Here is a 12,807-nt window from a genome sequence, read left to right on the forward strand (position 1 = left end):
GCACATATACCTTAAACCTGAACCTTCTAAACACTGCTTGAGTAACACCAACAGATTTTAAACATGGGTACCCCTGTCATTCTAATCTAACAAGTACTGAAAGAAAAAAAAATCTAGAGCTGCCAAGATCCCCAGTGTTGGTCTAAAGTCCAGTGCTAAAGGTGGTCTTTAGTACTTAGACCAGCTCGAAGTAGATCATAAAAAAACAGTACTTAGACCAGCTCTTGAAGTAGATCATAATAAACAGTGGCACAAGCCACCCATCATGTTACCAGCCACACCACTGAATAGCCTAGTCAATGAACTACAGCTACTATATATTCCACCCCATGGCAAACCATATTAACTCCCACAATTTTATTTCTACAATCAATACTTTTCTATTACAAAATGCTTGGTAATCAGATTAAGCAGTCAGAAGTTTAAATACCAGTTGCTCCTGACTCTTCTGCTGATCTTCTGAATGCTTCAGAAGGGTGGCTTTGGCCTCCTCAGCAGCCTGCCGTTCTCTTTCAAGTCTTTCAGCCTCTTCCTGGGCTTGTCTTCTTTCCCGTTCAAGTTCTATTGCACGCTGTGTCTGTTCTTCCAAATCTGCAAGAAATTAAAAAGAATTTTCAACATAACACAAAGCAAACAGTAATCATATGCATGGTTTTAATACAATAGTCCAAGTTACACAGATCTTCCTGAGTACACTCAATGCTCGACAGCTTAAGGCTGCTTTTATGCACCAACGGGTAGGAGGACAGCTGGAGATGCATTTTAGACTCGCATGGCTACACTGGCACTCAGTTCCACAGCAAAGAAAAAACAGTGGTGTGAGGGAAGTCAAAAAATACCAAGAGAAGCAAAAATCTAAATTCTTAAATTCACAAGTCAAAGAAGAAAGTGCCTTATAGGGATACAATACCAAAGTCAGATGCCTTTTTTTCTTGTCTTAAGAGCTCTGACCTAAGCAGAGCACCAAAGAGGTATAGTGACTGCTGGCAACTACTTAGATGATTCTGTATCAGTCCAACCACACTCCAATTAATAAAACACCAAAGCAAAACATGCCAAAAAGGAAAGTTGCCAGACCCAACCAAACTTTCTGCTCCTTTCTCAGCCACTAAAACCATACAACTTGCCATTAGGTGCATCATGAAATAATGACTTAAATACGGTTCATATTGTTTAAGCATGAGAAAATACCATCTCCATTTAAATATATTTGAGAAAACTTGTAAGGCTGCTGCAATTGGCAGCGACTACACTAATCACAAACTCATTTGTTTATTAAAAAAGACAGGAACAATAGTTAGCATTCAACATAAAAACATGCAGTCAAAAGTATTGACACTGCAGTCATTCCTTACTCAAGATGATTAGCCAGTGACCAGCACAACTCCTTCTGACCATAGTTTTCTTATATCCACACAGTATTGGATGGGGAAAGATTTCACCTTTGCTGTCATAGCACCTGGCTAGAAAGGACAGCAACCTGTACAATCATTATTTGTCTGAGAATGTCACAATGTCTCCTGGTTTCAGCAAATTGTAGATCTGGTGCCCCAAAGAAATTACATGACCTACATTTTTATTTCCAAGACAAAAGGCACAGTATCCTAAGCATGTCAAGGAGCAGACTATGCAATCAAAATGTTATGCTTTGTTCAGGACACATCCAAGAGAGGTACTGTAACAAAGGAAAGGCTGTTCCTCCTTATACTTCCATGACCTCATTTTTTTTCTTTCTCCCTTGTAGCATAAGACAGCCTTTAAAGGTCCACTCTACCATTACTTATGCCAGGTCTACAGAAAGGAGATCAAAGGAAGGCAGAAAGGAGTGATCCTGTCTGAAATATAACTATAGTAAGCTTGTTTACACAACTGTTCACTGCTGAAATCATTGCTGTGGTTCTATCTAGAATCCACCCCCACCGTTTTGCACATGAGGTCAGGGTGTCACCAACAGTGACAATCTAGAACTTTTAGTTATGTACTCACCATAACTTTAGATGTTTGGGATCCATCTCGCCTACATTCTGTACTAATGGGCTCGGAGCCGATCCCTCGGCTCCGACTCGGCACGCTATGCTATAGAGCGAAGCCTCTTATTGGCTGAGCTATTCTCTATTCCAGGTTGCACCACCGCTAATCCCCCAGATCTTGTTTGTCCGCATTCATGCGCACACACATAACTTGTTTATATAACATTGCCAGATGTTTCAAGACGAAACAATAGAATTCAGACAGTCCGATCTCATCTGATCTCCAAGGCAGGGGGAAGGAGGGTGGGTTATTAGAATGAAGTAGATGGATCCCAAACATCTAAAGTTATGGTGAGTACATAACTAAAAGATGTTATGTGATCCTATCTCGCCTACATTCTGTACTGATGGGACAGCGTCCCTAGCACCTAAATCCTGGGTGGCTCACTGGAAAACACTCCTGAGCACTGTGGAACCAAATGAAGCTCGCCCCCGAGATGCCACATCCAATTTGTAGTGGGAAATGAAAGTGCGCGAAGACCACCACGTAGCCGCAGCACAAATGTCACTAATGGCAAGCTTAGAATGGAATGCTATTGAAGTAGCCATAGCTCTTGTAGAGTGAGCTTTTGACAGAGGTCGTAAGCTCTTTATTAGAAGAGGAATAAGCTTGACTAATACAGTCCCTGATCCATTTGGCAATAGTGACCTTTGTGACGGCTTTGCCCAATTTATTATCCGAAAAGGACACACAATTGATCTGTTTTCCTTGTTTGTTTGGTCCTGTCTAAATAAAAACGCAATTGCCTGTGGACATCCAATGTGTGTAATATGTATTCCGCTTTGAGTACTTTGGAAAGAAAACTGGAAGTTCTAATGACTGTTGTAGGCAAAAACTGGAACAAACTTTAGGGACAAAGGATGGATTAGGCCTGAGAGATACTCTACCTTTGTGAAAAACCAGGTACGGAGGTTTTACAGATAAAGCTTGAAGCTCTGAAACCCTTCTGGCAGAAGTAATCGCGACCAGAAAAGCAGTTTTCCACGATAGAAATTTCAAATCACATGTCGCTGCCGGTTCGAAGGGGGAGGAAGTTAAGGCACATAACACCACATTGAGATCCCATGGAGGAGCAGGATGAGAAACTGGAGGTCGTAAAAGCGCAGCACCTTTCATGAAGGTCTTACACAATCTGTTGCTCATCAAAGGTGGGTTTATAGATTCACGAAAATTGGAAATAGCTGCCAATTGGACCTTGATGGTAGAGACTGAAGAACCTTGATTGAATAGGGAAGTTAGAAATTTTAGGACTTCCGATACAGGAATAGTGATGGGATCCAGACCCCGGAGTTTAGCCCAAATAGCAAATCTCTTCCATTTGCTAGTATACAATTTCTTAGTTGCAGACTTGTGGGCCGAAGATAAGATATGTATGACTTCCGGGTCTAAGGTATGATTCCTGACTATAGTCGGAAAAGGAGGAGCCAAGCTGTTAACTTCAAAGTGTGAAGGGACTGGTGGAGTAGTCCCGACTGATGAATCAATAGGTCTGGGATCTGATCCAGAAACCATGGACCGTCCAGTGCATATTTCCGAAGATAGGGGAACCATACCTGACGAGGCCAGTAAGGAGCAACTAAGATCATTTTGCTCCCCAAGTGAGACGCCTTTTGGATCACTCTGGGAAGGAGGGGAACTGGGGGGAAGGCGTATAGCAAGTCGGTGGGCCAAGAATGGGCTACTGCGTCCATAGGGCTCTCCCCCGGAGCTGGAGTGAGGTTGAAGAACTTTCTGCACTTCGCGTTCAGCGGGGCTGCGAAGAGGTCGCAACAAGGAATTCCCCATTTGCTGAAAATCTGAGTTGCCACTGAATTGTTCAGAGACCACTCGTGAGGAGAGAGGATAGTTCTGCTCAGTCTGTCGGCTATCACATTGGATTTGCCAGGGATATGAGTTGCTATCAGAAAACGTCTGGTCGCCACTGCCCATTCCCATACTCTCATGGCCTCTCTGCAAAGAGGGTAGGATCTGGTTCCTCCCTGCTTGTTCAGGTACCAGACCACTGACATGCTGTCGGAGTGAACGGCAATCATGCCCTGAGGGAGGTAATCGTGGAGGGCTTGTAGCGATAGAAGCACCGCCCTCATTTCCAAAATGATGATATGAAGAAGACTATCTTCTGAACGCCATTTGCCTTGGACTGACCTGCCCAGGAAATGCCCCCCACCCCACCCCATCTGGGAGGCATCCATAGCCAAAGTGGCCATAGGAGGAGGTGGAATGAAGGGTCGACCCTGATCCAGATTGGAGGGCACCAGCCACCAGCGAAGGTCCCGTTTGCAGGTTTCTGTGATCTGTATGAGGTGACAGAGGGAGATCCTGAAAGGACTACTGTGTTGAAAGAAGCCACTGGAGAATTCTCATATGCAACCTTGCTAGGGTGACTAGAACAGAGGCGGACATAGATCCCAATAGCTGCAGGACCATTCTGGCTGGAGCTTTGGATCTGAGAAGTAAGGCTCGGACTTGAGCCTGTATGGTTTGTATCCTTTCTGTAGGAAGATAGACCCGCATTCGGTTTGAGTCTATCTCTACTCCGATGAATCTTATGCGTTGAGATGGCAGCAACACAGACTTTGGCCAATTGAAGGTGATTCCAAGGGAAGTGCCCAGTGATATAAGTGGCTTGTAGGTTCTGCAATAGTAGACGCCTGGAGGTGGCAGTTAGGAGCCAGTCGTCTAGATACGGAAACACCTGGAATCCTAGACTCCTCAGGTGAGCAGTCACGACCGCCAAACATTTGGTGAACACCCTGGGGGCTGTGGTGAGACCAAAGGGCAGCGCGCGGAACTGAAAATGACTGTCTCCTAGGCTGAAGCGCAAATGTCTCCTGGACTCCTGATCTACCATGATGTGGTAATAAGCATCCTTGAGATCTATGGAGCACATCCAAACACCTTTCTCCAGCAGTGGGAGAATGGATTGTAGGGTGACCATTCGGAACTTGGACTTTTTGACTGAACGATTTAGAATGCTGAGATCCAAAATGGGCCTCAAGTCCCCAGTCTTTTTTGACACCAAAAAGAATCTTGATTAAGTCCCTAATCCGATCTGGTCTGTGGGGACCGGTTGGATGACTCCTTTTTGAAGCAGCTTTGAGACTTCTAAGGCTGCAATTTCCCGTTGACTGGGTGGCTGGTCCGGGATTTTCTTGGACGGAGGTGGGGAGTGAGAAAAAGGGATGGCGTAACCTCCGGCGATAATTCGAAGCAGCCATCGGTCCTGAGTGATACCTTCCCAAGCTTTTAGGTGCCTCGAAAAATGACCCCCGACTGGCTCCGGAGCTGCACAGTCGGGCAATCCCTCAGGGTGTGTGAAAGGCTGAAGAGCCACGAAAGGACTCGCGGTCTCCAGTGTTGCGGGGGCCTCTGCCGCCTCTGGGACGGCATCTTCCAGAAAAATTTCCCCCTCCTCTGCCTCTAGAAGAGGGATCGTCCTGCTGTGAGGGATAAGACTTCTGGGATCTACGGAACCACATTTTCCCTCCTCTTTTAGCCTTGGGAGAAGGCCGAAAGGGAGTGGAAAATCGTGCCCCTACGGCAGTCAAAGTCTTACCTTCTTGCTCGCAGCGGGTCAATGTGTCCTTTACCTTGGGTCCAAACAAAGAGGACCCATCAAAGGGAGCGTCAGCAAAGGAAGACTTGAAGGTTTCCGCAAAATGACACAGGCGGAGCCAGGCTTGCCTCCGTAGAGCAATACCTGCATTCGCTCTACCGCCTCGGCTGCATATGAAATGAGCCTCAGGACGAGTTAGATATTGATGACAGCGTAGCCAACTGAGAGCCAACCGTCTGGGCCAGCTGCTCAGGTAGGTTACCCAAGAGGGTATCTGAAAGCTCCTTGATCAGATCCCTCTGAAACCTGGTGAAGTGTGTTAAATAGTTCAGGGACCTTAAGGTAAAGGCCGCTGAACTGAGGGTGCACTTCCCGTACTGATCCATGCTCCTAGACTCCTTATTAGGAGGATGGACGGACGTCAAAGCCTCTGCTACATCTTGTTGGGTAGCAGATGCCACCACCAAGGCATCTACAGCCACACCTTTTGTCAAAAACTTCTTCTCTGGGGGTGCTGATAGGAACTTATTTGGGTGAGCAGGCACCGGTTCCACAGAGTCTGGATGTTCCCACGCCCTTCGACAGATCAAATCTAGGAGCTCGAAGGGCGGAGACACCCAGGAGTCGGAGGGCTGAGCCCCGAAGGCCTTAAGGAACACCGACTCATCAGCAGAAGGGGGTTTGGTATGCCAGCCGCCTCGTTGTTTGAGGGCTTCCAGGATGTCTGCAAAGGAGACATCATCTAAGGACGACTTAGGGGACCCCTCTGCATCATCAAGATCAGTGTCTCACGTGAGACTCATAGGGGGAGTCAACGTGCTTCCTCTCGCACGATCTTTTCCTTGGGGGTTCCTCTGAAGAAGCTTCAGAGGGACCTCCAGGAGGGGGGGAAACCCCAGTGGGGGGTGACCTCAGGCCCCGGGGCTCCGCTGTCTAAGGACAGGGGGACTGCCAAAGACCCAGTCTCCGTATGTAGGAAAGGTGCTGGTGAGACCGTGGAGGTAGCCAAAGAAGATTTGGCTAACGCACTCCTCATGGCCCTGAAGGCCGGACCACCAGAATCCTGGGAAGGTCCAACCCCCGAGGCCACAAGAGTAGACGGTACCCCCGCAGCAGACGCACCGAGAGGAAGGCGTGGAACTGAAAACATCAGTCCCGAAGCACCCCCCCCCCCCGGGGGCAGACAGAGGAGGTCCGTGTACCGAACTCAGACTCGAGAGCCGGGGTTGGAGTAAGGGTCGGGGCCGACCCGAAAACCTCCATAGGCTCCAACGGTGCAGAGGCTGTTGGAGGAGGAACCAGAACTACAGGGTGGGCCATCAGCTCCGAAGCCGAATGGGCTGGAGCCGAAACTAATTTTTTGGAACACAGGAGACTGAAAAAGTCTTAGGAGCACTCTGTCGATGTCCGAATCAGACATCTTGGAAGATCTAGATGAAACCGATCGGGTCCGAACAGACTTCTCCATCGGCTCCAAAGGACTCAACCAATATCGGTGCCGAGGGAGATCCCAAAACAATTTCCCTTGGTGCCGAGGAGGGCTTCGGCGCCGAAGGGGAAGAGTCTGAGCCGGCAACCCTCATCGGCTCCAAAATCAGTGGAGCTGATGAAGGTGACCCGCCTCTCGAAGCCCCAGTCATCGGCTCCGAAACCAGAGTCGTCGAGACTGGGGGCATCGAGGCAGACCGTTCCGCCCTCGGCTCCGAAGTCCGTGGAGCCGATGGAGAAGCCTGCCTGGATTTCTTGGTAGTCTGTTCCAACAGGCTGGTCGGAGCAGACGCTTTCTTTTTCTTAGTTGGAGAGGATGAGGAAGATAAGGCCTCCTCGAAGGAGGGTTTAATCAGCCCTTTCAAGATTAATTTATTCTTCCTCTCTTGGAGGACCCTAGAGGAAAAGGCGTGACAAGCTGCAGGACTCCTGTAGGTGCTTGGCGCCTAAACAGTATACGCACGAGGAGTGATCATCAGTTATCAACATTTTATAACTGCACCTCATGCACTTCTTAAACCCTGAGGGTCTATGTTCTTTAGACATAATGTCTCTGAAACAGTCACTAAAACAGTGGTAAAGAACACTCTGTAGTCAGAAAAAACACAGATTTTAAACAATAAAGTTTTTTTTTTTTTTTTTTTAAACTATAAATCAAAATACCAGTACAATACAATTATGACCAACAGCAAAAAAGGAGGGCCAAGAACCCTCTAACTCAAACAGGTACTTGACCTCCTTAAAAGAAAATAGAAACTGCTAATGAATAGGGGAAGGCCCCTCTAACCTAAACAAACACAAATTTACCACAAAAGTATATCAAAAAACACTCTTACAACAACAATAGCTGTTAAAACAGCTTTTGGGTAAGAATAGAGAATTTCCTGACAGGAAAACTAGAAAAAAAAACAGCACTTAGCTCAGCCAAGTTTGAGACCACGTCCTAGCTTATAAGCGGCAAAGGAGATCTGGGGGATTAGAGGTGGTGCATCCTGGGATAGAGAATAGCTCAGCCAATAAGAGGCTTCGCTCTACAGCATAGCGTGCCGAGTCGGAGCAGAGGGATCGGCTCCAAGCCCATCAGTACAGAATGTAGGCGAGATAGGATCACATAACATCCAATGTTCACACCACTGTATGGCTAGCTGTGTTGCGGTCATTCTTTCATACCACACACACTGGCAATCATGAGTGTTAGATCCACCTACTGTACATCTTTGGAATGCTTAAGGTAACTAGCACCTACACAAAACCCAGAGAGGATGTGCAGACTCCACAGAGACGGCACCCCAGCTAAGGATCGAACCGGAGAAACCCCTGCTGTGGGATAACACTACCTGCTGCATTTTGTGCCACACAATCACTGCTGTAGCATTGTTCCTTAAATGTGAAGTAGTTAGCTATCAAAGTGGTAGGCTTGGACCCACAGCAAAGTGTATTTTGCCTTCAGATAGCGGCGGCTCATCAGCTGCTCCTACTCCACCTTCCAATACACCAAGCGAGACGTCACAGCCTTTGGTTTCCTAAATACAGTTTTAACGCAGCCAGATGGCTGCGAAGTGTTTTAGTGATGAAGGATTTGCAAATGGGACAGCACATATGATAGTAGGCCTGTCCATGTGTTCCTCTCTCCATTCTCCTAAGGTTGCACCCCACCGTGTCTGATGCATCTGTAGAGATCCTGGTGGGGGTGGGGCGGAGGTTGTAAGGGCAAGCTAGGATTTGACTGTGGGTTGTAAGGGCATGCCAGGATTTGACTAATCTGGGTTATCCACCAATTCAGTTCTCTAGCCAGGGATGGGAGCATGGGGATCATGAACTCCAGGGGATGAAGGTGTTGCTTCCAGATTGTTCATAAGTACCATTGGAACTTTGTGTAGCCTTGCCAGTGGTACCAGGAGGATGGTAGAGGCCATGAATCCTAGGATCAGAGGAATTCCCTGGCTGAGATGGCTTTGAGAGGAAGAATTTCCCTGAAGTGGTGAAAATAATTTTTTTCTAGGGGAAGACAGGCTATTTCCCCTTGTCACAATCCGACAAACCGAGGAGCACCTGATCCTGTGAGGATATCCAGGATGATTTTAGGTTTACTGTAAACCCCCAGATGTCTTAAAAGGGAGACCGCAAAGTCCAGCTGTTAAGGCCATGGTACTTGATGTGGCCTGAATGAGGAGGTTGAGGTAGGGGAAAGTTGCATTTTCTGTGTTCTGGCGAAGGCCCTGACTGGGGACAGACATTTTGTAAACAGTCTTTGGGGCTGTACAGAGACCAAATGGTAAAGCACAGAACTGAAAGTGTGCAGAGCCCACTGAGAAGTGGAGGAATTTTCTCAAGAGAGGGTGAACTGGGATGTTCAAGTAGGCATGCTTTATATCCAAGGATACTAAAAAGACCTGTGGATGAATCAGGGGCAGCACAGTAGGTAGGGAAAGAATCTAAAAGGAGGAAACCCAGACGAAGGTGTTTAGGTGTGAGGAGTCCAAAATTGGTCACCAGAAACCTTTGTTTCTGGGGACCAGGAAAATTATCGAGTAGAACCCTTTCCCCCTTGCAAGTGAACGGACTTCCTAAATGGTTTCCTGAGTGAAAAGCTCCTGTAGGGCTGATGGGAAGAATGCTAGTTGATCTTTGGGAGTAGGTCTGGCCTACCAAATCATGAAATATTCCTGCTTTATGACAGCAGACAGAGGATGAGAGATATGCTTAGTCTTCTCTTTTTATGTGACTCTGATGAAGAATCGGAGATGCGATGAAGGGTAGGAGGGACGGACGCCAGCTGGCACTACATTAGAGGCTAAATCTTCTCATACACAAGATTCGAGAGACCCCATGCAGGCTCTTTGAAATTATGAGCTTTGGGTCCCCCTCGGTGACCGAACTGGGTGCCTGCGAATCCCTCCGGGACATGACCTCATGTGTGGTACCTGCTTCCTTCAGGCTATCCCCCCCCCCCAAGGAAGATCCAAGGACTCTGCCCCTTCACCGGACTAGAGAGGTACAGTTGAAGTGCAGGGCGCAGCAGTTTGTTCAGGCCTAGACTTTCTCTTTTTGACTAAGCACATCCAAGGAACCAGATAGTGGATCCATACGAGAAGATAATACTTTAAGTCTTTGGTTTTCTAGGTAAAGTTTCAATCCGCTTCAATCCTGCTAAGCGGCTTCTAAGGGTTTTGGGGATGAAGGTCCGACAAATACTACAAAAGGTATGGTGGTGATCTTGGCTTAGGAAAACAAGCAGAGCTCATGTGAATCTTTATGTGGAATTTGCCTTCCACACCTACACTTGTCCTTCCTACCGGACAAGAACCCAAAGCAGTAGCAAGCAAAAAATAAAAAGCCCTTAAAGGGGTACTTATCTGAAGTCGGATGGTGCAAAGTCACTTTTTCCAAAAGAGCGACGACTGGAGCAGGCAGTCACACAGGCGGCAGAAAAGTTCTCAAGTGGTTACGTGCCGACGTCTGCTTATACCAGACGTCCTCAGACAGAGATGCCGGATGTCGCACGCAGCCTAGTGGTAGCATTTAACTTTTGTACAATAGCCGGACGTACGAGAGTTCCAGAGGCAAACTCCCTGATGTTATGGCTACAGCAGCATATGAACAGGATGACATCCACTGTTGCCTGTGCCAGAAGGATACTTTTAAAATCATCCTTGGCCTGCCCACCCAAATCATCAACAATGTTGGAGGGAAGGGAAAATAGAACTAAGACTATCAAAGTTAAGGGCATATGCTACCCAGGCTTCCTTCTCTGAGACCCTAATAGAGAATTTTCCAAAAGCTTCGCTTTCTGAAGAAAAAGGTCCCTCTCGCACACCCTGCTAGTAGACCAAATCCAGACTTTTTAAATGTCTGGTCATTAGGGTCCAATGGACACCTGCTTAGCTTATCAAGATGTCCTGTCTGGGACTGTATGAAGCCACTGGGGTCAAATGAGATTGAGCCATCTCTCACACCTGCTCTGTACAGAACATTAGTGTGTGTCCTGACTTATGTAGTACATGACAATGGTATAGTCTGTCATGATCTTAAAGGGATTTGGCTGCTACAAGCATCTTTAAGGTCCTGACTGCTATTATCAAAGTCATTTCCTTTATGTTTGGGACAAATGGATGTTCAGGAGGCACATAAACACCCTGCACTCTGTTCCCCTAAGTGGGCGCCGTAAGTGGTACTTGATGTATTTGCTTCCAGCACCTGGTACCTAGTTTGCATTCTGAAGGGTACTCCCTTGTTAAGGGATATGCTCGGTCCTTCACAGAGACTGGAATCCAAGTTTACAAAGAGTGGAAATGCTGACAACCTGTTACTCATGGTACCACTGGAGCTTTCTCATCTGCAACCTGGCCAGACAATCATTAAAATGCAGTATATAGTATAGCCCAGCAGCCTGAGGAATTCCATGGTCAATACACTGTTAAGACTGGCAATATTGTAAAAGTACTCTTAACAGGATTTTTTTCTGGAGGGAGACTCTTTCTTCTCCCAAGTCCAATACTGCTTTCAGGAAGAAGTCTTACCCACTGAAACCATTCCATCAGTACTGCCCTCCTTAAATCTATAATCCATACTAGTGAATTATGGGGGAAGCAAGAAACCTGTAGCCTATTACAAGTTGTATCCTTTGTAAAAATTTATCATTTTTCATGCACTGGAGACAGACATGCTCTGATCAACATCATGCCTAGTACTGTGATGAATGTTCATGAGGGCGGGAGTCCTGATGTTTGGCAATTCCACTTGCCATTATATGGCATATAAAATACGGCCTCAAGCAACAGTAATATTTAAGGAATAGCGTGTTCCTTAAATATTTATGTCAACTGGCTGCTACAACTGTGCGTGTGCACTTGTGTGTTTTAGCATACACTGCCTACGACCATACAAATTCAGAAAACAAAACTATGACATACCCCCCCACACACACATTTTTATTAGGGTTACTATAAAAGTTATACAAACTGCAGAAGTCAAGAACAGAACAGCTTGTAGTATTCAACAATCACAGCTGCACATTAGGAAGGGCAAAAGGATTAGCTAACCTGAAGAAATCATAGCTGAAGCCCATCTACTATGTACCCTACTAAATACCTCAACACTCTTTACCAACCCCAAAACATCCACGCAATAAAAGATTATAACAATGCTACAATAAAACAGCTCACTTGCAAACTGCCCCTTTAAAACTCATCACTGTTCTGCCCTTAAACTAAACTGGACTGAATTCCCACATCACCTCCACTATAGGCAGCTATCATCATCTCATACTTTATCTATTGGGCACTAAAAGGCATGCTTCCAACACTACCATCCTACCAAACCGTTTTGCTATAAAGAAACTTCAGTCACTAAAGCCCAAAATGCATTGGGAGCCTCCTTGCACTCTTATCTCTATCTACCCTCTGGAATGTCCTCCCACATGTTCTCAGGTTTCTTGAAAACCAACAGGCATTCAAAACACATCTAAGAACACACCTAAATCTGGCACTATAGCTGTACACAGCTCCAGGAAAAGTAAAACATCTCTGCTTTGTCTTAAAAGACTATACCTCTGCTCCCCTGCACCCTATTACCAACTATTGCTCTGTCTTCATTCAGCCAAACTTTTACCTGTGCCTCTCAACTCTTTCTAAGCCTAGCCAATTCTTCCTAAAAGAATTAATGATATCCTATATCCAAAAGAGGACATTGAGTGCCAGGTATTTAAAAGATGCCTCTATCCACAACAGACA

At 46.4% G+C, this 12,807-nt stretch overlaps 1 protein-coding gene across 1 annotated transcript in view; it reads right to left on the bottom strand.

The window, feature by feature from the left end:
* Positions 1-12,807, bottom strand: part of MSN (moesin) — a 580,418-nt gene that overhangs the window by 131,484 nt on the left and 436,127 nt on the right. The window contains exon 10 of the mRNA XM_044057701.1: positions 431-591. Coding sequence (XP_043913636.1) covers positions 431-591 — 161 coding nt within the window. The remainder of the gene's footprint in view (positions 1-430; positions 592-12,807) is intronic.

Source organism: Protopterus annectens, chromosome 15.part0 (assembly GCF_019279795.1).
Source record: "Protopterus annectens isolate FY-2018-M chromosome 15.part0, PAN1.0, whole genome shotgun sequence".
In the NCBI taxonomy this organism is placed as follows: domain Eukaryota; kingdom Metazoa; phylum Chordata; order Ceratodontiformes; family Protopteridae; genus Protopterus; species Protopterus annectens.